The sequence below is a fragment of the Thermobia domestica genome, chromosome 3, assembly GCF_964235325.1.
Source record: "Thermobia domestica chromosome 3, izTheDome1.hap1.1, whole genome shotgun sequence".
Classification (NCBI taxonomy): domain Eukaryota; kingdom Metazoa; phylum Arthropoda; class Insecta; order Zygentoma; family Lepismatidae; genus Thermobia; species Thermobia domestica.
The window spans coordinates 273,159,938-273,184,878 of NC_137456.1; the positions used below are offsets into that span (position 1 = coordinate 273,159,938).

The 24,941-nt window shown below is 34.6% G+C and overlaps 1 protein-coding gene across 3 annotated transcripts in view; it reads left to right on the forward strand.

Moving 5' to 3' along the window:
• Positions 1–24,941, forward strand: part of LOC145681050 (uncharacterized) — a 47,157-nt gene that overhangs the window by 16,164 nt on the left and 6,052 nt on the right. For all 3 annotated transcript variants that reach the window (XM_081752385.1, XM_081752384.1, XM_081752386.1), the window contains exons 2-3: positions 1,022–1,915; positions 9,976–10,083. In XM_081752385.1, coding sequence (XP_081608511.1) covers positions 1,113–1,915; positions 9,976–10,083 — 911 coding nt within the window. In that variant the 5' untranslated portion in view covers positions 1,022–1,112. The remainder of the gene's footprint in view (positions 1–1,021; positions 1,916–9,975; positions 10,084–24,941) is intronic.

Genomic DNA, 24,941 nt, shown 5'->3' on the forward strand with positions numbered 1-24,941 from the left:
ACCTTCAAATTTATGCACCCAGTCATAAATGGCCGTGTGGGTGGTTGTTTCCCATACTTTGTCCTAAAATGACGTTGCACTATAATAACTGAATTTGTCTTGGCATATTCAAGAACACAGAACGCCTTCTCAATTTGACTCGACATATTCCTCCAAGCCACTTTAAGGTCAAGTTCAAGGGCAAGGCTGCTTACATCACACACTCGTCACTGAAACAAAAGAAAAACTGCCAGCTGCAAAACTTCAAGCATGTACTCATGTACCACACTTAAAATCTTTTTGTTAAAAAAAAAAAACATAACATTTTACACATAGTTCAACTTGTCCGTTTCTTTTAGTCTAACTCTCTCTCTCTCTTTCTCTCTCTCTCTCTCTATATATATATCTATATATATATATCTATATATATATATATATATATATATATATATATATATATATATATTGATTTTCTGCAACGTCCCTAGATAACGGCGTTGCGTGGAATTTTATTCGATCAATAATGAGAAAGTTGAATACATATAATATTGCAAATTTGAACATGACTTTCCAAGACATTGTTCCATCTAAATGGATTAAGTTGTATCCTACTAAACTCCATTCGACTAGTTTGTAGTTTATTTTAATAGACTAGAAAAATCGGCCTTCATATGTATATCACGTCTGGGAAAACATCGCATCAGATATCTTCTAGTTCCGACCTATTTGCAAAGCAAATTTTAGATGTTCCGCTGTATCTCTTTCCCTCTCTCTTCTTTGGAGATATATAGTTTCATGAAAATCGCATAAATTTATGGTATATATCAATGAACAGACATTGACACTGAAGGACACGTAAATGCTGGTTTGGTTCTATGGCAGAATTCTACTAGCTCACTTAAAAAGAAAGTGACATGAATTTAAGTTTATGACCACTACTTATCAGATTGCTACAGTGACCTCTAAAGTGTGTTTGTTTTAGTTTATATATTAATAGATACATCTGTGTTATGTAGTAATAATGTTTTTAATCACATTTCAGAACTTTTCGCTTTGCTGCAACGGTGAGAGCTTTTGTCAAATCAATCACCTGCAAAAAGAGTTTTTGTGTTGAATAAGTGGCTTCTGGTACAATGAACATTCCATTGACTACAGTTAAAGCGAGAATAGAGAATGAAACTACTGAAAATTGTGATTACGAATTATATCGTAGTAATGATTATGAGCTGAAACATAATCATATTTCAACATGTTCTATGAATCTTTTGAAATGTAAAGAATCAACGGAAAGTGCTTCGGATGGATGTAATAATATTCTAGTTTCTGCGGTGCCTAAATTCGAAACCGCTTTAGAAAATAATAAAATTGATATAGTATCGGATTGGAAGCTAGCTTCGAGAACCATATGTTTAGTCAAGCGTTTATCAATACCTAGTTTGTCTACAAAATACGAACCATTTCACAATATAATAAAGTTCGCGAATTCAGTATCGAGTAATTCTTGTGGTAGGGCTGAATATTCAAGCAATCATTTTTCGAGCCTTATTAGGGACAAGAAAGAAAAGAATGTTCAGCAGTCTCATTTAGGAGAAAACAGAAGTTCCAGATATAATGATATTAAACTTTCCATGCTTAGAGATTCTTTGGAGCCCAAATTTAAAGCTACTTCAGAATGTGATAAAAATTATGCAGAATCAGATTACAAACTAACTTCAAGAGCTATATGTTTAGTAAAACCTTTATCGATATCTAATTTGGTTAGAAATAGCAAATCACTCCGCTGTAACTTGAAATCTGTAGATAAAGAACTCGTTCACTATACTCCTAGTGCTGAAGAATCACGCAGTCCTGGATCTAGTCTTAGCAGAAATAAGAAGGAAGAGAACATTCAAGGAAGTGAATATCGAAGACCAGAGGACGATGATCTGGAATTGAGGTACGTTTATATTTGTAATAATCCATTGTTGTGAGAAACTCAGTTTTTTTTATACTAACCCAGTGAGTTTTATTGGACGATTGGGTTTAAATAAAGTGTGCACTACATTCAAAGCTGTGTTTCTACATAAAGTATCTTTATAATCATCATTGTTCTATTTTACACATTCGAAGTAAAATGTTGAAAATCCCTTCTCGCACAAAGTAAATCCGTTGGGATCCATCGCGTTTCGGTTTTTACTTATATCCACTTATAGTTTGATTTGTAGAAAGGAGAACTTAGTCAATTTTGTAGTGTAACAAAGAGGTGGGGAGATCTCTATATTATAAAATAAGATTAAAATCCCCTTTTATACTCAAGATTCAACAACCAGCCGTTGTGGCAGAAGGTGCTTTAACATTCCTAAAAAAAAAAAAAAAAAAAGTGAACTACATACTAGGATGGTACCTCAGAAAGGAAGTCAGAAATGAAAGAAAACACTTAGCTACATATTTAGCATAAATGTAGTGTGACGCATCCCTAGAACCTGTGTGCTTGTTTAAAAGTGATTTTTTCTTATGTCCAGGGAGTATATTGGTGTCAGAAAGTACATTTTCCACTTTTTGCTTTACATGATATAAAATGATTATGCCAAATGTAGTTTCTGTAAATATCATTTTATAAATTGCATCTGACAGTGGGCAAGGGATGATTATAAAACATAGAGGTAAGTTATTTTTTTTTCCTCCTGTTGTATGAAAGTAATCTTACACTTTTGTATTCACGGATGAAGCTTATAGACAAGAGAGAAGTTTCAATTTAGCCCAAAATATTATGTTCTAATGTAGTACGTTAAGTGCGCATGGTAGACGACTTTTTTTTAACATTTGGAGGAGAGTGTCTTTGCTAAGTGCAGATTCTTGAAGCAAAACTGAATAATTTTTCGGAGATTGTATTACAGTCAATATCAAGAAATACGTTAGTATGTAGTGTCTATGCAATATAATTTCAATACAGTATATGTTTAGCCATATTACCTTTTCCTTTCTCGGTTCCACGAAATCTCTTGAATCGTACAGTCTGTTTTTTTTTTTAATTTTTAGTTTTAGACTATTCCTGATTCTTTTTTGTTAAGTGGGACTACTCTTCATCTACTCATCATATATTCGTTTGGTAGGAACGTCCAGATAATTATCTTCTTTTATATACAGTGTATGTTATTCTTTGAGGAAAAATCTGGTAAAAATTCGTTTTCTTTTATGCAGATTTGTGGAAGTAGAGGTTTAGTTGTGCCCAGTTCTGTGACTTATACACAATATGTCGGAAAAGTAACGGAGCTTTTTTTCTTTATAGATAACTATTAGCTCCATGTATTGAAGCAACATATCATCGGAAAGCTCGATATCTGCTCAACAAAACGAGATCACAGTCATGATAATCGATTAACGGAGTGTCAAGTTATATAAGGGAAAACGATTGTATCTGGTATCACTTCGTCACAAAAGCACGATGGAGCAAAGAGACAATTTTAAATTTGGTTTCAAGCTAGGTGAGCCAATTTTAAATTCTGTTTCATACTAGGTAAGACATTTACACAAAGATTGAAAATGATGAAACAAATATATAGTGATGAGTGCTTATCTCGTACACGTGTTTTCCAATGGTATACGCGATTCCGGGACGATGGTGAGTCCTTTTGGGACAACTCAAAGCCAGGCAGACCAAAAAACAAAAATCGTTATGAGTTGGTTGAACAAGTGCGTGAAATGATGCCCACGATGCGAATTCGACTATGAGATGGTTAGCAGAGGAATTAAATACGACGAAAGACATGATTCACGAAATTTTGACACGATTTAAAGAAACGGAAATTTTGTGCTTGGTTAGTTTTGCACTTGTTAATTGACGAACAAACTCTTGCTCGATTTTACCATTGCAAATACCTGATTAAAACAGCCAGACGAAACAAAACATTCTTGGGATCGATTGTAACTGGTGACGAGAATTGCTGCTTCATGTACAACGCGCAAACGAAACGCCAAAATAGTACGTGGGAGTTCCCAGGTTTTCTGAAAGCAAAAAAATTGTTTTTGAAAAGTTACGTGAGAAAATAAATTTGATTTGTTTTTACGATTCCAAAGGTATTATGCGACTTCGAAAATTCCAAAGGGTCAAACTGTTAATGGTAAATATTATCTGGATGTTATGGAGCGTTTGTGGAAGCGAATCGTTTGCGTAAAATCCCCAGTATCGACCACCAGACATTTGTCTTTATTGCACGACAGTGCACAGTGTCACAGAAGCGTCGCAGTTCGTAACTCTTTGACTAAAAGACTAATCTGTGCTTCCACATGCTCTGTATTGGCCATGAGAGGAACATTTTATTACTGTTACACACGTCCACTTATCCGTGATGACGGTTATGAAGGCGATTTTGAAAAAGGACATAAACACTCTTTGCTAGAATTGACTGAACGTGTCCACGAGTATATTAATGCGGAAGGGATGTATTTCGCAATAAAGGGAAGTACAGTTCGTAAAATACCTAACTTGCCATGTTTAATTTAATAAGTTCCGTTATTTTTCTGACATACTATGTACTCTTGATAATGTATTGGGGGTCGTGATAAAAAGCGTTCAAGATCAATAACAAATGTATTTGTATTTTCTCGTACACTTCAACAATTGCTATTTGTCTACTTTCTAAACAACAACAACAACGATCTTCATAACAACCTATTTTTTGTTGTTAAAAATATGGAATAAAATAACATTTGGGTAAATGAATATACCTTTCGATATGCGCATACGTGGAAAAAGTAATCTTGCTAATGCAACTGCTTCAATTTTACTGACTTTTTCATTCTTTTTATTCGTCGTTTATAATACTCTTTTCCCTAGTTGGAAACAAACTTCCCGTGGTTTGTAAAATCACCTTATGAATGTTTTTCTTTTCCTTAATTAAAACACGGTTTACATGAATAATGTTTATATTTCACAAGACGTGATTCATTTGATGACTTTCTCTACTATTGTGTTGTATTCGTCTTTGCTGTTTAGAATGAAAACTGTCATAGAGTGTTGATTCATCTTTAGTTTTTTAACCAATTCGTCGTCTCTGTTCGGGCGGCCATTTATTTGTAACCACCCGGGGATCGGGTCACTGTTCGTGGTTCTGTCCTGCCAATAATTATTCTCCTGAGACCTGATAGGACGATGAAGGACCTCTCCAAGAAGGGATTACAAATTGTTTCCAAATCGCTCGTCGGTCTCAATGATGAGATGAGCATTAGGTGCCGAGAGGTTCGGATGTCTCGTCCCGAAAACCTAACGGACGATCAGACGGTCATCCAGACCATAACGCACACAAATATCATTCACACAAACAACAAAACACACTGGATTAAATAACACTATACTTATTTATTAGAATACTATAATATATATAAAAAAATTAACGAAGAGAAATGAACACAACACTTAACACAGAAGATGTATAATAATCTTCATTATTAAAATCACACTGTGCCCTTTTCATGCACTGTAGCCCTTTTTATCACTTTGATTTATATATATATATATATATATATATATATATATATATATATATATATATATATATATATATATATAAGGGATTATGACTGAGATTACACTATAAATACTTTTCTCACACTACTGACGCACTGGGGGAAAAGTTGCCGGGATAATTCCACGTAGCAATCTAGTTGCTGCTCCAAACAATCCTGAAGAATTAAGATGAGTCTTCAGCAAAATAAGTCTCCAAAGTGGAATGCTAATGTTAGAGAGCACGTTTATATCTCACATGTACGCACAAGGTATGTGAACCTGGGACTTCACTAGTTCGGGCTATCCGTATAAAAACGTCCTTCGCCGGCTAATAGTTTATGCCCCTTAACACAAATTGATACTTGGTTCCCGACACGACGTGCGTGGTGGCTGCCACGATTCCGGAGTCAAACTCCCGGAGCGCAAATGTTCGAGATATGAGCTGCAATGATTGATTGAAAGGTGTTGGCAGTTCATTCTGAAAATCACTCAGTTGAATCACCTGTATGCACATGCAAACAGAACACGGAAAAGGACTTATGATAATTTTAGTCCACTGGCCACGATGCACGAGACATAGCGGTAACTCGGGCGTGGGAAAATACAGATAAGAACTGCAAAAACGATGAGGCTGATGCCATTCGGTTACTTGAACACCTGTTCTAGTCTAGTCTGCACTAATCTACTGCAATATTTCCATAAGCTATTAAAGAAAGCATTTAATTCAGTTTTAAATGACTGCCGAATATATACTGTGCATATTAATAAGTCAGGGAGAAACACTGAAAAGTTTTCTGGCTCACTGAAATGTTCTCACCAGAAAGCAATGTTTTAAATATATATATGAAAAAAAACAATGAAAGACTTCTTTTGCATGGGAAGGAAATGAAAGGACTTATTTTGTATTTCCCCCCTTCCCTTTTAGGGAAAATGAACACTGAAAATATCGTTTTACGCTTTCAGACGCAGCATGTAATTACAGTGCATTTAAATTACAATATTTAAACTATACCAACAAATGATCGTTGTCTGTAGGTATACCTTTAATTTTGAGTTGTCTCTTCGAAAAGTGTAGCTGGAATGAAGCGCTTTTCTACCACAGACATTGGATCTCATATATTTGATACAATAGATTCTCGTTTAATTCTCTGGGGAAATTCATTTTTGGTATATTTAATAGTGCAATCAAAGTCCTATATACGACAAACAAAAATGAAATTTAAATAAAAGTTTAAATTGCACTACTAGATATAGAAAGCTCGTCACGCCACATTCTGCACTATATTGTCTTCATACCTCGAATCTACAGCTTAAACAATTCTGGAGCTACATAATTTGCATTCGAAACTATGAGAATTATTTTGCGTAACATTAGGCGAAAACTATAAGCAAGACTGTAGAATATTGCACGTACAAACTTTGTCATAGTAATATTAATGTAATGGAAAATAAGGATCATCTCTGAACGTGTTCACTAAAATTTTGAAATGTAAAAAATCAGTAAAAAATATGACGTTGAATATAATTGCATTAAAGATTCTTTGTTAAGCAAATTTGTTTACCTTCAATTTAGAATCACTTTACTTGGTAAAGGAAATGATGTTATAGCGATTTTACTAAGTTCAAATATCATATACTTAAATAGTTATTCATGAATTCGTAGTTTATTTTTATATGGGAACAATTTTACAGTAAAGTAGGTTTTCTTGATAGAATAGTTCGAGACTTTAGTCGTAGGGATGAAAAGTCAAGTGATCACTCATCTAAACAGATTGGTTATAAAAGCGAAGAAGATACTCCAGGAGATGATGATTTTTCATAATTGGAGAACAAATTTGAGAAATTCAGGTATACCTATATTTATGCTAGTTCTCAGGATCACGCATGATACTAACATTTGGATATTCAACTCCATAAGATACTTTCTAATTGTCTTTTCTTATTTTCAGTGTAAATAGAAACTAATGTGACTGGAGGGAATATGAATAATAAAAAATACATTGCCTATAATGTTTTCGTAGTGTCTTTTTATATATAACATTTAATACTTATACGTGGCCAGAACTTTGAATAACAGACTGTATAAATACTAAATACTGAATTGTATCTTGAGTTGGGAAAACATGTTTCAGTTACGCCTATTAGGGTCATTTTATTAAATAATTAATTGTATGGTCCTATAGCTCTTATTTACATGAGAAGAGACGTGAGCAGTAGCTAATGATACACAATATTTAGCGCACTTACCAAACTGCGGACTCCCCTTTCCCTTCTCTGTGTTTCTCTATCTAGCGTTATTGAAGACAAAATTGACAGGATTATTAAAAAATGATGTTGCAATAAATTTAGAATATACAATGTGTATGCTAGAAGTATAAGTAACAGCTTAATTAATTACATTTTAATTTATTCCACAAGGACTGGTGAAAGCCGGTCATTGGTTTTATCTTACTATGACTATCGTGTACTTTATATTTTGTCTCTGCCTCAGCCTGTCCTAAATTAATTATAACGTTATAGATTTTATTCACATTTCCTTGAAACCTTTCTCTTGTAACTTTTCTACATGGTATGCAAAGGATAAGGGATGTATGCAGGAGTGGGTCCTAAGGATGTGCCTTCCCCCGAAATTCATGTCTTAACTGTAAAGTTATGCTTACGTTACAAATTTTAATATAATTAAAGATTATATTTAATTTAAAAAACCCCCAAAATTTGAATCTTTTCGAAATTTCTTGCACGCGTGCCTGCACAGGATCACACACTGTACTCCTACTACGTGGTTAGCTTATCGTTGTAACAGTGACAGGCTCCCTCCTTGAAGACTTCTTTCATTTATCGCAAATGCTTGATAGAAATGAAATTAGTTCTGAAGTTTCCTGATAATTTTTTTTAAAAGTACATTTTACACAGCTAACAAATTCGAACTTGATTTACTGAAGATGATTTCGAGTTGTACGAGTAAAGGCAACAGGACATGTTCCTGCCGGATTACAGTCGCATATTAAGGGGACTCGTTGTTTTACCTCCCTCCTTATGCAATATATTACGCATAAATAATTATTCAACATATCATGATATAAAAATCATATATATGAATTTTATGAACTTCGGATCTTGAATCCCCTTATTAACGAAACACTGAGTACGCCACAGTCCAATTATGTAAAATCAATTTGGTTCGTACTTACCTCGAAACAGTCGACTCACTGTATTATTTTAATGTCTACACATTTGTTCATCAATCTTTAATGGATAGTTAAGTTAAAAGAAAGGGTAAATGTATTAATAAGTACTCAGTCGTGAACACCGAGCCAAAAAAAGAAAATAGTCTGTATCTTGTAAAGATGTTTGTTTTGAAAATGTTTTACGAAAGAAATATAATGTTATTACTTTCTGTCTCGTATTATACTATAGAAATCTGTTTTAGAAAAATGCAATTCTAAGTATATCTAGCAGGAAAATGAACCGAAGTGCAGTTAATAAGTTACTTGATTAACTATTGTGTGATATTGTATGAGTTCGATTTCTTATAAGAAAATATTAAGCAGAAGATTGAGTCCAAATTTACAGCCGAAACAGCTTCTTTTAAAGATTGTTACAATTGTTTCATATGGAAACATTTAAAAGTCTGCATTAATACAACTAGTTGGCATAGAAACATCTGAATTGCACATCTCTATGCATAATTCATCTTTCTATTCGCCAAACATAGAAATTATTGAAGTAATATAATATTTCCAGCTAGCACGTGTAGTATTGACAACATTCATATTAGTTAAAAAAATCACTTAACACAATCGCCGGCTAGAAATTTAAAATACTGGATAACTGCAATTACACAGCAGAAATCCTGCTCAAGACATGTTACTTGTTATTTCGAAAGCTCTATACAAGTTATTCACAGTAAGAACAGCGTATATGATTTTGAAATATAGAAAATTTTTGTTCCTTAATTTCTTCAGTTGCAATTAGCTCCAATTTGTTGTGATTTGTGTCCTTGACACTTTGAAAGATACAGCTTGAATTAAATGCACTTTTCTATCTGAAATGTTGGTGTTCGTCTATGTGATTACCGGTATTTCGTTTAATTCTCGATGTAGAGATTTCATTTCGGACAGCATTTCAAAATTTTAGAACTCTATGCCATTTCATTTCGCCAGATTCAGCAAAGGGAATTAATAAACGAGACTATTTACCTTTGCGATTCCAAATTATCTCATATATAACTAAGGACCTGGAACATAATCAATTTCAGATATGTGTATCGATATTTTGGAATATTGAAGATCAGTAAAAAGTTAAAAGATGGATATAATAATGTTAAACTTTCAGAGTTAAGTGATTTAGGCTATCGTCTACAAGATAATAAAAACGATGTAATAGCAGTTTGCAAAGAGAGTTTAATAGCTATATGGTTAATGAGTCGTATATAAATAGATAATTCATTGTAAAGTGTTAAACATCTCACAGTAAAATCATTTTTTTAATATTCTGAGTTTTTGTTGTAGGGATGAAGATGTAAGTAATCAGTTGCCTAGCCGTAATAGTGACAAGAGCGAAGAGGACGTTCAAGAAGATGATTCTCGAGAACTGGAGGACATATCTGAGGAATTCAGGTACGGTTACATTTATCACATTTAGGTTAATCGTGATATAAATCTTTAGACATTCTTCTACTTCCAATATTACGTTAATTGCATTTTCTTTAGGTAGATATGTAGTATTTTAATTGCAAGGAATTTGAATAAATAATAGAATGCAGTCTAATGTTATGTTTTCGTGTGCTTTTATACGTACAGCATTTAATAATGATACACGGGACAAGGGCCGAGAAAGAAGCTTTATAAATGCTAATTCGTAAATTGTACCCTGAAATATGTAGGAACATGATATATCTGCCTATAATGGACCGTTTATTAAATTAGTAAATATAAGGTCTTTTGAACATATTCATAGTCATAATTTGGTGAGTGATTATGAAGATAGATATTGATTTCTTTTGTTGCTTCATCTCTGTTGCATGAAAGTCCAGAATTCTTGTTTAGATGACAAAGATTCTGGCGTATTTCATTGTTTACTGTACCACCTAGAAGTTTCAATTTAGTTATATATTGTGTTCTAATACATTGTGTTAAATATATTTGGCACACTTTTTATCGTCCTTTGTTTAAATACTATTTGTACATGGTCTTCTTAGTCAAACACAGATTCTTAACACAAAATTATATAATTTCGAATAGATTGCATTTGAAGCTATACTAAGAAATACGTCAATATATAGTATCTACTCCCGTATACCCTACGCTATATACCTTATGTTTCTTTCTCTTCCTTGCTTGATTACTTGAGATACATCGAATTCGACAGTCTGTAAATAATCTTGTTAGTTCTTCACTTATCATGTTTCTTGTTATTCCATATCATACTATTCTTTATGTCCGAATCATATATCCATTTTGTGGTATTACCATCTAGATAATCGTCTTCTTATATACCGTGCATGTTATTATATGGAAAAAATCTAGTGAAAATTATTTTTTTTTTTTAAATGCAGATCTGTGGAAATAGAGTTGGTTCAGTTGTGTGGCATTTACTCTTAAAGACGGTCTATATTTTTATAATAAGAAGCATATAATAGTGAAAACAAATATTTTTCTGCGTTCTGATACGAATAAGCACTTCCAAGTAATACACGTTTCAAACAGAAAAGGTCGTATTGAACCATTCAAGACGGTATGAAACAAGAAGTGATATTTGGTGAAGTGTCCCTACCTCTGTGTGTATATATATATATAAAGTATTGCCTTACAATTGAAAGTATTTTCAGTTTTAGGTCACATTTTTCATCCTTTTATTAAATTCACATTCCATGTTATTTGCGAGAGTGTTTCTTTTCCTTATGGAATCATCTTATTATTTTCTTAATGAAATGGGAATTGCACGGAATTCCATTAGTCGTGTCTTCGATTTGTTTATTTGCTGAATTGTATTCGATGTCTTTTTGGTACACCTGCTTTCCTTCCGCTTTCAATACCTTATCAATTAATACTTACTTCAATGTTGTGTGTAACACATACACAAATCATATATACAAGTCACATATACTGTGATTAACTCAGTACTTTTGTTAGTTACCGCTTTCTTCTCTGATGTAATATCAACTTCTAAACTGTTCTTTGCGATATGTGCTGATTTGTGTGTTAGATGCTTTCATCGTTATTAAAAGAAATAGTAGTTTCTTTTGAATTCACCTAAAGGATTTGTGTTCACTAACTTTACATCTTGAATTGAGATAGGAGCTGTTCTTTTGAAGCCAGCCTTATTGTCAGGAAACGAAAAAAGAGTTATACGTATGGTGCTGGATCCAGCAACAAAGCAGAATTGCAAGGCTGTCATTCGTTTATGAGCCACAAATTGCATGACAAACAGATCTTTATGTGCTTATACAGTATTCTGCTCAAAAAATAATTTTCCCAACGTCGAGACATCTTTTTCCCAAATTTTTGCGAAGTATTTTCAATATTTCAAGATAATTGTACTGATTTGCTGTACTTCAAAAAAAAAAAAAAAAAAAAAAAAAACCTCATAGATTTCGTTTCCCTTTATATGGGGGAGCAAAAGCTGCATTTCGTCAACGTTAAGCGTGATAAATTTGTTTCTCTTGCTCTGGTGAAATCTTTGCACTTCCACTACATGTATTGAGGTATAATATTCGTGTTAAAGACAAACATCATTGCTTCCCAAAATTATTTTAAAATCCAACGGATTTTATTCGTTATTCGTGCGTTGTAAAGTTTACACACACACACGATTCTTGAGGTTATTTGTCCTGTTCGTACGAGAGATCTACTTACATAGTTTCTCGCTCTATTCCCGATTAGGAAATTTCAGTTTTATTTCCTTGAAATCTTTTGTAGTGTCGCAAGATTGTAGCAAGCCGTGTAGATATTCCAATGTCAGATTCTGTATTTTCTTTTTCCTATACCGCAAATCTGTAACTCGAGCACTTATCGATTTAAATCATTGGTTTTCATTTCAATGGAAATTGCTTCGAGTAATTGTTTATTTTTTAAAGCTTGAATATGGAAGTACAAATCACGCCATAGTAATACAGTGGGTTAGAGCATAATCAATTTTTAACATACTCATTGAAATTTTGAACAAATATGAAACTAGTTTAGACGTATCACTCTCGAGATTTATTAATATCTTGTCGTGTATTATTTTGATAAGACCGTTTGCTTCCCACATTTCCTTTTCAACATTTTTTACGCAATCAGCAGCGATTTGCGGCCACGTTTTATAAATTAAAACCCCATATCAATGATGAATCTTCGAAGAGTAGGAAGAGAAAACTTCGGTAGGTCACTATCTTCATTTATAACGCGCTGAATTTTCGCTAAAGTAGAGAGTTCGTTTCTTTCTATACATGTTATGAATTTTGCGCCGTATTGCTGCTTGTGTAAATGTATCATATTTCTGTAGCCGAGTCACTTTCGTATCATTCGGTCTCTTCTTCCTAGGAGTGGACACTTGACCATTATTACTCAAAAATTCCCGCTTCACGTTCATAATAGTGGAGGGAAAAATGAGAGTTGCTTCAGATGTTTTTCTCAAAGTCTCTCTAACAATTTCCATGCCCCCCTTTTCCCCCTGATTACGAAAGTATGTATACACATTTAATAACATTCTTTTCTCTTCTGTAGTGAGAGGTTTACTTTGTTTCTGCTGCTGTTTGTAGCACTGAGGAGAATTTGAAGCCATTGCGATTTATTCGCAAATTGAAAATCAATAACAACAACTAAACACAACACAACAAAACTACACTACCGCAAACTAATATAAAAACAATGTAAATAAAACACTTGGCGCACCACTGCTCGATAACTACAGACACCAAAATGTCAAAGTGAATTGACAATCCGTGGCAACGTCTCCGGTCATTGTTGTCGGATTTCCGCAAAGACTGCGTGAATGCATTAAGGTTAATGTTTAAAAGCCATATATCACACACAACAACATGGGAAATCCGACAACACTGACACCCACCCCTACCAAGGCCTACCCCTCTGTCAATGAACGGTTGCCAGTGCATGACCTTCCTTCTTAGAATTCGGCTAAAAGGGTGTTCTGCGGTTCATCAGAGATTGCCTTACTAGGACAGTGGGGTATTTACGGTTTTGTTTCAGGGGGCTTTGCTAACTTTATTCCTTGAAATGTGAAAATTGTAAACATCATATTCATACACTAATGTTTTTCGAGGATTGTACTTAGCGTTGTCTAGTACTGGGGGAGGAGGCTGCTTTCTCTTTCGTTTGTGATATATATAATTAGAAAAAACACATAATTATGTATTTGTTTGTTATTTAAGAACTAAAACACTAAACATTTCTTTTTTATTCCACATATTTATGAAAATGAAATACAAATATTGAAGACAGCCCTGCTCCTCTGATCTTCCACAACATTGTTTTTCAACTTTATAAATATTTTAACCACCGCTTTTTTTTTTTTTTTTTAAATAGATTATGCAAACGCCCTTGCCCGTCCCACCAATGTTGAAAACATATCTGCGTCCATAGTACCATATGAAGTCCATTTACAGCGGAAACGTTCCCATATTATTTACATTTCTCAGAATGTGTAGCATAATCTTAATTGCCCAGCAACCAATGCTAGAGAAGCTCTATAATAATAATAATAATAATAATATCCATAAGGTTGAAACTCTCACGCTTCTTTTTGTCGGTTGCAGTTCACACTTCAGGTTGATATATTTGGGAAGAAGGAAACTTTTCGTGATCTGCTATCTCAGAGCTAAGGAATTCAGTTGTAATTCAAGTTTTACGTTCCACAGTTATGTCTGTTAGGCTAAAGGAGACGATGAGAAATGAGTGAAATGGTGGAATAAAAAAAGTGGGAGAAATCGGGAGAACCCCGAGAAAACCCACGAGCACGGTATTTGTCCACCTTAAGGTCCACACGGCGTGAGCTGGGATCGAACCAGGGACCCCAAGTACTGGACGTGAACTCTACCACTGAACCACCGCCCCCCTCCCCCCGAATCCATTTAATCTGGAACAAAATGAAAGGTCGAGTGCAAATCACATCACCAGTCCTTCTGTGTGATAGTTATTTTTCAGTTACATCTTGAAGAATCCCTTTCAACGTAATAACTCGTATATTGTTTAAGAATTGAATGTCAAAGTGGTGCAGAGATTATCTCTGTTTCTATAGTAGATGTGTGTGAATCAAGTACCTCCGGAGTCGCACGGCATCTTGGCAAATGTCATGACATTTAGTTGAGAAAACTGCAGATCCGCATTTACGTAAATTAAATATAAGGAATAATCTTAAATAAGTTGTAGATATGTCAACAAAGCATAATCCTAGATATAAAATAATGTGTATTTCTTGTAATCACTGATATCGTTCAAAGCTTAAAGTGACACGGCTTCGTTAATACTTGGTACAGAGAAAACTACCGTTGCATTTGTTTTGTTTATTCTTCTTTCAAACGCTTACGCATAATTTGACACATCTAAAGATCACTGTGACGAAATTGAAAAAGAAAAACTAAGTGGATGTTCTGTGGAACTAATGTAAAATCATACTACTGTACAGAAATCCGCCACATTTCATTTCTGCATATGCTCAGCTTGTTCTTCCTGCTCTAAAGGTTTGAACATGCTCACACACACACTAGAATAAACAACATTTTTTACCTGACGTACTGGCAACCCTGCTAACTGTCGTCACTTCCGTTCTGATCCTAACCTGAATTTTTGTATAGTTTTTCAACAAGTTTTGAAAAAAAAAAGAAAGTGATATGGGACGGATAATCTTCGTGATGCTTTGTTATAAATGTAACTCCTTTCCCCCAACAAATCTATATCCAATTTAAACATAATACAAAGAGTGTATTTATTGAAAAGTTTGGTTATCATTTTGTTTCAGAAAAGTTAAATGAACCAGAAGAATTGTACGATAGAAATCATTAATATATAATTACACATTTTCTAGTACTTCTAAGATTCATGAAAATGTTTCATATATAGAATCAGAATCTGAAATTAAAACAAGGTTAAATACGTTATATGTATATGTATTTGGGTGACTCTCGTTTTTCAATTTTCAAGTACTTTCGAGTCTCAGTTCCTGAAATGAGTCTCTATAAGACCAAGGAAACTCATGAGAAAAATTAGTTGCATTCAAGAATATTAAACGGTACCGCAGATGACCTAGTTTTCAGTGCATTACAGTAGAAGGAATGGGGTATTTTTCAGCCGAAAGTTCCTTGTAAAGTTTGGGAAGACAATTGTGAATTAAGGGATTCTTATACCTTTACCGCTGGTTTCTCAGCCCCATAATATGTGTAAATTTTTTCTCCGTGAATGTGTAACCAATTATGATACTCAGCAAACTTTAAATTCTCCATACGAACACAGACAAACAATAAAAATTGGATTGTTTCAATTTTACTCTTACTGTTGTAAATCAAGAGTAATGAACTTTTTTGTTTACATTGTAAAGGACGATTTATTTGAAGCTTGTCTACTCCAATTTGGTCTTCGCGAACAGATGTGCTGCTGACAAGCAGTGATTCTTCCCTCACTGAAGTCCTTTTCAATGAATGTGGCAGAACGTCGTGTGGTGCCATCCTCATCGCATTTGTATCCTTCGTTTCCGCAGAGCAGATAGATTTTCTGTGAACACTACAAAGGATACGGCAATTTGACCTATTTGCTTCTAGTTATTTCCTTTTGTATGATGTATAATGCGAAAGTAAAGTTCAGGTAGAGAATGTCAATTTGTGCGTTACTAATATCTGTACTGATATAATTATTACTAGCCACTAATTTATATTAGTATATTGCGACTCTTCATAATAACACTACCCACACTGTAAAAAAATATACTTTGAAGAGCAAGATCAATAGTTCAATACATATTATGGTTGAAATTTAGCATTCCTTTGGAGCACTAAGTTTGAATGAGACCTTTACATAGATACAAACTGCATTATTCTTTCTAGTGATTGGGATTTGAAATTCGTGGCGGGTAGTTACTTCCTTTCTTCTGGCTACATTATTCCAATAATTTTCTGGAAGTAATGAAAAGAGTAAACTTTATTTGAAAATCCATTGAGCAGAAACGATGGACTAAACCCCATAAAACAATTTTCCCATTGGCTAGCTCGCACAGCTTTCGAGCACGAATCTGGGGTTCGATTCCCAGTGGAAGAGTCTTGAAGTTTCAATGCGTTACAAAGGATTCGATTTGCGCTGAAGGCTCACGTTTCTTATTACATCGGTGCAGAAAGCAGTGCTAAACTCTGAACGTACGAAACCAACCAGGCTAATAACGGAGAGACGCAGTAACGTCACATTAATGTACACTGCGTGGGTGATTTTCTAGTGTTTTATACTATGGTCATAAATACAGGTGGAACTGCGGGGTCGAACATTTCTAGTTCTGGTACTCAAAAGTAAGTAAATATAATATATACACATAGTGTTAGAAAATAACTTTTAAAAGTGGATCCTCACACGAAAACGTGAGGAACTCAATAGACCAACATTGGTGCACAAATGCGTTATTTCAGTGATATATCTCGCAGAAAGTTTGTCGTAACGGTACAAGAAAGCACTAACTCCAGAGCGAAATGTGGGATAAAGGAACATGGTGAATATTTTCAGGCTAGCAATGGATATATTAAAAGTGCCAGTTTTCCACTTTTCCAGGGAAGAAGTTGCATTTTCTCTGCCTCCAAAAATAAGAGTACTTTCCTCAAGGGAAAGATTTAATAAAAGAACAATTTTCTCGCAAACGTCTGAAACGACTTTTGTTAATATTTCATACGTAAATATTTTATTAACAACCCCATACTGTGATATAAGTGATTTAAAAATACAGAACGGGTATTTTAATCTTGGGTGACTGTTTTCGGACGATTTTTTTTTAAATAAAACTAGTCAGGCCATTCTCTTCATATTTCATAAACAAATGTTTCACTAATAGCCTGACAATACAACGTAACCCAATTTTCTTACAAAGAATCAACAGGGTAGTTCACCCTTGGAAATACATGGGATGGACAAAATTATGATAACGCCTTGAATAAGAGAGGTGGCCATTACAAACACGTATCTCATGAAGTATACAACTTTGTTTGTGAGGTATACAAAATAACATGATGGAAGACTTTATCCTTACTGCTTCATCGTAAATTAGACTCTTATGTATTTCTTAACTGTAACTGTGTGAACCAAACAACCTCTCAGATCTTTACGATTGCTTCTCCTACATTATAAATCTAAAATACTTTTAATTTCATACGGATAATCTTATATATTTCCGTAAGTCATAATCCCTTGCTCAGACGGCACTCGGTTTAGCTTACTCAAGCTTGAACAGTGTTTATTCGGACAGACTGGTAAATAATGTGTGCTGTTCTTCTAAAGTATTTGTGAAAGTATGACTTTACCTAATAGTAAACTCGTAGTGTACCTATGACCTCGAATTTTACTTAGAAATCACAGTCGACGGCTACTCCACAAAGAAAGAAAAATCTAGTTCAAAGGCAAAGAGCAGTGTCAGTGTACATCACGCAATCGAGTTTTAGTTCTGTGGTAGATATTTTCACAGTTAATATTAAAACTGGAAATAGAAGTAGATCTCTAATACCTCCGGTTGTAGTAGAGAGATTAGACCATAGACAAAGTCTATATTGTTGGGACGCTTAATTCATTGCAGAAAACTGCTTCTTGTTGTTTATTACAGTTTTTGTTCTATAGCCATCAATGCTAAAACGGGAAGTCATTGATTTCTACCACTGTTGGCGTGAATAGAGGCTTAAAACGGAAGATGGTAGATATATTTAGAATACCGAATTGAATGTAAGAAAACGCTTCTCGCTGTTACCATTCCTGTACTATGGAGATCAGTATTTAAACCGGAAATGGTTAATTTCTACGACTTCCGGTTTTAATTGAAGATTAATGGTAATGAAAGCTTTTCTTGAGGCGCTTGAGAGCTAGTCGATTGGACAAAACCGCTTTCGTCTATCTTTGCTATTTTTTCCTTGGCAGTGAAGAAATCATGTCTTCTTCTTCCTTGAGTCTTCCATTCTTTTGAACTATTGACAACACAAAGACACAGCACAGAATTCTAACTAGATACGTTCCAAGAGTGCTCTAAAAATGTAGGGATCAAAATGCTTCTGTGCTTCGTTCACAGAGTTTATTTTTGCACAAAAACAACAAAAGATGTAGAAAAGCAATCGGAAATATATGTTCTATACCGAGGTTTGAAAGATCCTTATTTTTGTTCTACGGAGTATTTGGTTGACATGTATGTTACACCAGCTTCCACCAAAAAAGCAAGTTGAGATAATTCGCAGTCATAGAAACTGAATAGGAAAGTGTGGCTGGAATGGGAAGGGAGACTGCTCAAGCCATAAATGATTGTGGGAGTTAAGGTCGTATGCACGAGTTTCGCTTCTGAAATTGTCACAATGCATCCCTCCCATCATGTGTTCTTCAAAGAAAGTCACCTGTAGTATTTATAAGATCTGCAAGTCTTTCTTCTGTTTTCTTGCAGTAGTAATTACCTCATTGCATGAGTAATCACTACAATTAATTTAAGTCATAAGGTTTAAAATTGAGATAATGATCTGAATTGCATTGAATTTTTGCATTAGAGTACAAAATTGCAAGCTCCTAAGTGTATTTTGTAAGATGTTTATTAATTAAATTGTACATGTTATGAGGATCTGAAGTCTCAGATGATGAGTAGGCACCCCATTAATAAACATATATTATATAGGTAATAACTTAAATAATTATACTTAAGTTAGAAGTAACGTTAGATGTGTATTAATGATAGAAAGCTACTCGAGAACGATATATCGGATGGCTCTTTGCTATTAAAAATTTTTGGAACCTTAATCTAAGATGAATAACTTCAAGACGATGACCATGGTGGTGTTGCAAAGGAATTGATGCAGTTCTATCTCTCGTGCCCTGATCCAAAATATAGCATCACTTCTTCTGGCTGCTCTAAAATTACAAGGCACCTTTGCTTATATCATATATTGTAAATGAATTGATACCTTGACGTCGTTTGGAGCACCATTTACTATTATTGAATTGAAATAATTTTCCTCATTGGTTACTTTGGTCTGATATGAAACCACTTTTGACGGTCAGGCGAAAAAACTCGGACATTTAAAAGTAAAAGCTAGTCTAATCTATATACCTCAAATCCAACTATAGATTGAGAATTATGTTATTTCGTTAATAATAATAAAATATAAACTCCAGCATGAACTTCACATTGATATTTTTAGTATCTTAGTTTCAAATTTTATACTTCAAAAATATGAAATAGAAAAGCTAACGAAATCAACTTATCTATCTTTTTCTGTCAGGCACATTATATGTCTATACATGATATTACTAATTTTCTTTTACATCATGTTGGACTTTATTGATTAATATTTGGGGAGTATAAGGTAACACTGTAATAATACTTTCAAACTCTAAAGCAAAGTATAGAAGAAAATATATCTACAATTCAGCAGTGTCCTCTTTTGAAGAAAGGGGGGCGCGGTGGCTCAGTGGTAGAGCGTTCACCTCTGGTGCTTGGGGTCCCGGGTTCGATCCCAGCCCCCGCCAAGTGAACTTTGTGGTGGACAAACACCGTGCTCGTGGGTTTTCTCGGGGATCTCCCGTTTCCTCCCACTTTCTTCATTCCACCATTTCACTCATCTCTCATAATCACCGTCTCCTTTAGCCTAACCGGCATAACCGTGGGACGTAAAACTCAAAGATTTCATTTCATTTTCTTTTGAAGAAAATAAACGATTTGATTCCGATATAATTTTTCATGTGGAAGTAAATTAAACGATACTGTGTGCAAGTTCTGTTGTAAATAGTTCACTTGATTCACGTGTTCATTTATGGCTGTTCAATGTTCAATGTTAACAGAGTATCCACGGTGTTATACCCCACACGTGTACCGATACCAACATTAATGTTCTAGTTATGGTAAAAGAAAAATCTAACCTTGTTCATACTGAATTTTATCTGCATAGATATGTCCTGGTGTTCTATTTTCTTCTGCAAAGCGTTCATTCACTCCTGACTTATTTGTTACAGATACGGGACTGTGCACAGGTTTTCTTCTGTATTTCTTCATACACTTCCCAATGCAACCCCTTCTGTTCTAAGTCCACGTTTGTTCTTAAACACGACTACATTACAAGAACTGTTCTTGTTAAAAAAAATGGCGCCTCTCTTTCAACTTACTTACTGATCCCCGCACGAACGACGTAGTTGTCAAAACCGGTAACTCGCGATATTAACCGAAGAAACACGAAAACGTGTAATCACAGTCACATTGATTCTTCAGTATATGTAACACTTTCTCTTGTTGACAAGTTTTCTGTGGGAAAAAATACTAATTAAAACAAACACAATAACTATATACCACTATGTACATCTCATCTGACGCACGGCTACTTGCTGCGGATTCTGTTTTGTGAGGAGTGTATAGTCCCCCTGAGTATTCAGCACATTCTTGTGGAATGTCCTGAATACTCAGATCTCAGGGAACATTACGGACTGCCTTGTCTCCTTACCCGTGCTTTGTGGGATGATAGAGATGTTGTTGGCCGGGTGCTTGAGTTCGTGCGTGGTATTGGCGTTGCTCGCGTTCTCTGAGCTGTTTTTAGTCTGTTGTCATTGTTTTATTGCTGCTAAATTTTTATATTTTCTCACATGTTGAAAGTTTAGTTTTGTATATTGTTATTGTTTTTTTATCTTATTCTTTTATCTTCCACTTTTGCTTTTATCCTTTTCCTATTCATTTAGCAGCACTCTCGTTCTTTTGCACTGTCTTGGTTTTAGCCTGTAATTCCTTTTTAATCTTGCAGTCCTGAGCAACGTTGTTGATCGTGGCGGGGACATAGCCTCGTTGCTGATGTCCCCATTAACCCCCATTCATTCATTCACCACTATGTACATGAATTCATAACATCTTACTTCACTAGTCCTATCTTTATTACAAAGAGACACTAACTGGTTCTTCATAACTGGTTTTGTTAGTAAATCGGCTAGTTGTTTCTCTAGAAATTTGTTTTATTTCTAATTCATTTAATGTAACCTTCTCTACTTGCGTTGTTATCTACTTGTATTACCGGTTGTTATCTACTTGTACAGCAGTGACTGACGTTTAAGCCAAATAATTTCTTTTGCTCCTTCAGTAGCTGCAATTAGCGCAGACTCTGTAGTAGATGTCGTCACCATATTTTGTCGTTGACTTATCCATCTAAGAATTCGACCTGAATTTAGTACAAGTAAACTAGTGGTTGATTTTCCTGTCTTTTCACATCCAGCAAAATCAGCATCACTCTAGCATTCTAATATCCCTGTGTTCGTATTGTGCAAATAAAAAATTCGTAATTCACCAGTTAATGCTTAATACCTAAATAACGTTTCAGCCTTACAATATCTGTCTCTGAAGGATGTTCTGAAGTTCTTGATAATACACTTACATTATAGGCGATGTGAGGCCTTGTCCCTTACATCATATACATTAAGCCATCTCTTGCTTGAAGGTAAGGATATGTGTGACTTTCCGTGTCTGTTTGATCTGATATCATCATTCTCGGAATCGTAGTAGACAGTTCTACATTAGTCAAAATGAAACTTTTGTAGTAGTTAACTTGTGTACAAGTTTTGAAGTATCTTGATGTTACGTTTGCTATATTTCTCTATTTCTAGTCCTAAGAAATATTTTGCTTCTTGTACAGTTATCTTAAATTCTTTCTTCAGCTCGATCAAGAATTCTTCAAGTTCTTTCTAGTTATTGAATGCATGGATCTGCTTCACTCTTCTTAAAGAGCAAAACATCACCAAAACGTTTATTCCAACAACCAGGTGCTTGCTTGAATCCGTGTAAACTTCCTAACCTACATACTTTTTCTTATCCATCTTCATTCCCTTCTGGTTGTTTCATATATAACTCTTCCTCCAGTTTTCCATGTAAAAAGGCTGTCGACACATCGAGTTGCAATAAGTTCAAAACTTCATTGACTGCTACACTTAAAATTGCTCTTATGGTTCCAAGTTTCGCAACTGGACTGAACGTCTGCTTATAATCAACATTCTTCTGTCTAAATCCTTTCGCAGCTAATCTGGCTTTATATTTTTCAATTCTACCATCTGGTTATGTATTCAGTTTATAAACCCATTTAAAAGGAATTGCTATCTTTCCTTCTGTTTTCTTCTGCTTCTGCTTGCTTTCTTTCTTAACACCCATGCCACATTCTCTTCTAATGATTCCATCACTTTGTTCCATTAAAGCTGCACAAAGCACTTACATCCTATTTATCTCATGTTCTTAATTCTTGGCTGCTGCTTCTTCCAAAGTTCATGCGGACTTAATCCCTTTTGAGATGACTCTGCTGTTCTGTTTAAAATATAAAATTGCAGTAAAAACCAGTTCTGTTCACATTTCAGATGGGAATTGTATTTCTGAATTGGAATAGAGAAAATTTCTTGCCATTGCTCTATGGTGCTCATTTGTCGTTCGCTACCACCATTCTCTTCTAGTGTGTGTAAGGAGCTGTGAGTCTTTGATAAATGCCGTTCTCTTTCAGTATTTTACGTACTTCAGCATTATGAAATTCTCCTGCATTATCACTAATTTATTACTTGATGGCATGACTTTCAGCATTAGCGCTTGCTAATACTTGTCGCAATGCTCTTTTACCTCAGATTTCAGATGTACAGGTATATTAAACCGATATTTCGAATGATCATCACGAAGCACTATGAAATATCTGTACTTTTGATACGATTCGTGAAAAAACCCGTCGTTATACGTTTGTCGACAATAAATCTCCGTCTGTTTGTGACGGTTTTAGATTGCTAAAAGGTAACGTATGTCTTTCCAATATACACATGATTCACACAGCATACTGTTATCTTTCACGCAAATATTCAGTTCTCCCATCTTTAACTCTTCAATATGCTGTTTGTCCTGATGACGCCACCTTGAATGATATAGCTGTCACAAAGCTCTGTCCGACAATACATTTACTTCTGCGTTGTTTTCTAAGATCACACGTTCAAACTCAGTTTTGAATAATGTGCTTTCTACTTCCCTTTTTTCCTTGTACGATCACTTCGTTGTCTACTATTAACCAACATTCAGTTGCAGGGAACAAACTTCCTATTACGATTTCTATTCTGAGCTGCTAAAACTGAAAACAGATTGTTACTGATTTTCGAAACATACCAGACATCAGAAACTGCAAAAGATACGTGTTTATCGTTTACCTTCGTTATTACCTTAACATCACCTTACCCTAGTACAATCAGCTGTACACTAACTGTGGCTGTAATATTTCAAGAATTTCTAAACTTCTCAAAAAAAAAAAAAAAACTGAATTATTAGTTTCGTGTCAATCTACCAGGTTTGAGGACTATGTTCTCCAGCTGTGTATTCTTCATTCGTTGCGTTAACCACTGTTGACCTCGTTTCATTTGGCTTCAATTTCTTCTGACTATTTCTGGAAGGATTTTTATCTGCCATCCATTTCCTACAATTTCGACCCCAATGACTTTTAAATTTAGAGCAGTTACAAATGTTATTCTGCTCAGATTTTTTCTTGAATCCTTGTTTCGGTTGATTAACAATTAACTCCTCTTGTGGTAAAGATGCCTTCTTGTATTTTGTTTCTGATGAATTTTGCGCAAAGTACCGTTCATACATATACATTTGCATACTTATATTGTCAAAAGTACGTTTTTCGTGCTTTATGTGCAACATCCATCTTAATTTAAACGTTTAAAAGTATTGGGAAGGATATGTAACACCTTACAAACCAATAACATATGTGGTAATTGTGTCCTTTCTCCTTGAAAGCATTATTAAGTTCCATCCACAGCTATTTAATTTTGCAACATGTATAGAAACATCACTTTCCACGAAAAAGCCAATAAAAATATACATATTTTAATTAGCTGATCTTTAGAAGTAGCTTGAAGTAACTGTTTCAGGGCCAACCACATCTCTTCAGCTGTCTCATTTTCCGTAATTTTCTCTAAAACTTCATTAGTCACTGCACTTCTGATCATATTTTTTGCATAACTTTTGGCGTTCAGATAAATGTCCGCTTTTTCCCTGTATTTCTTCCTTTGAGCTTCTGAAGCACCCTCTGGTTTCCGTAATATACCATCAATTACTTCAAGAGTTCCTTCATAATCTAACACATCTCGGATTTTCCGTTTTCACACGGGCCAGTCTTTCTCACTTGTTAACTGCTTTATATTCTTCAATAAGTCCATTTCCGCGCCTACAACTAAACAATACAAATTACTAAATATAGTGATCGTCTTACCTACAACACACATTCCTGTACGGTACAATTTACCACCACCAAAAGAAAAAAAATCACTTCCAC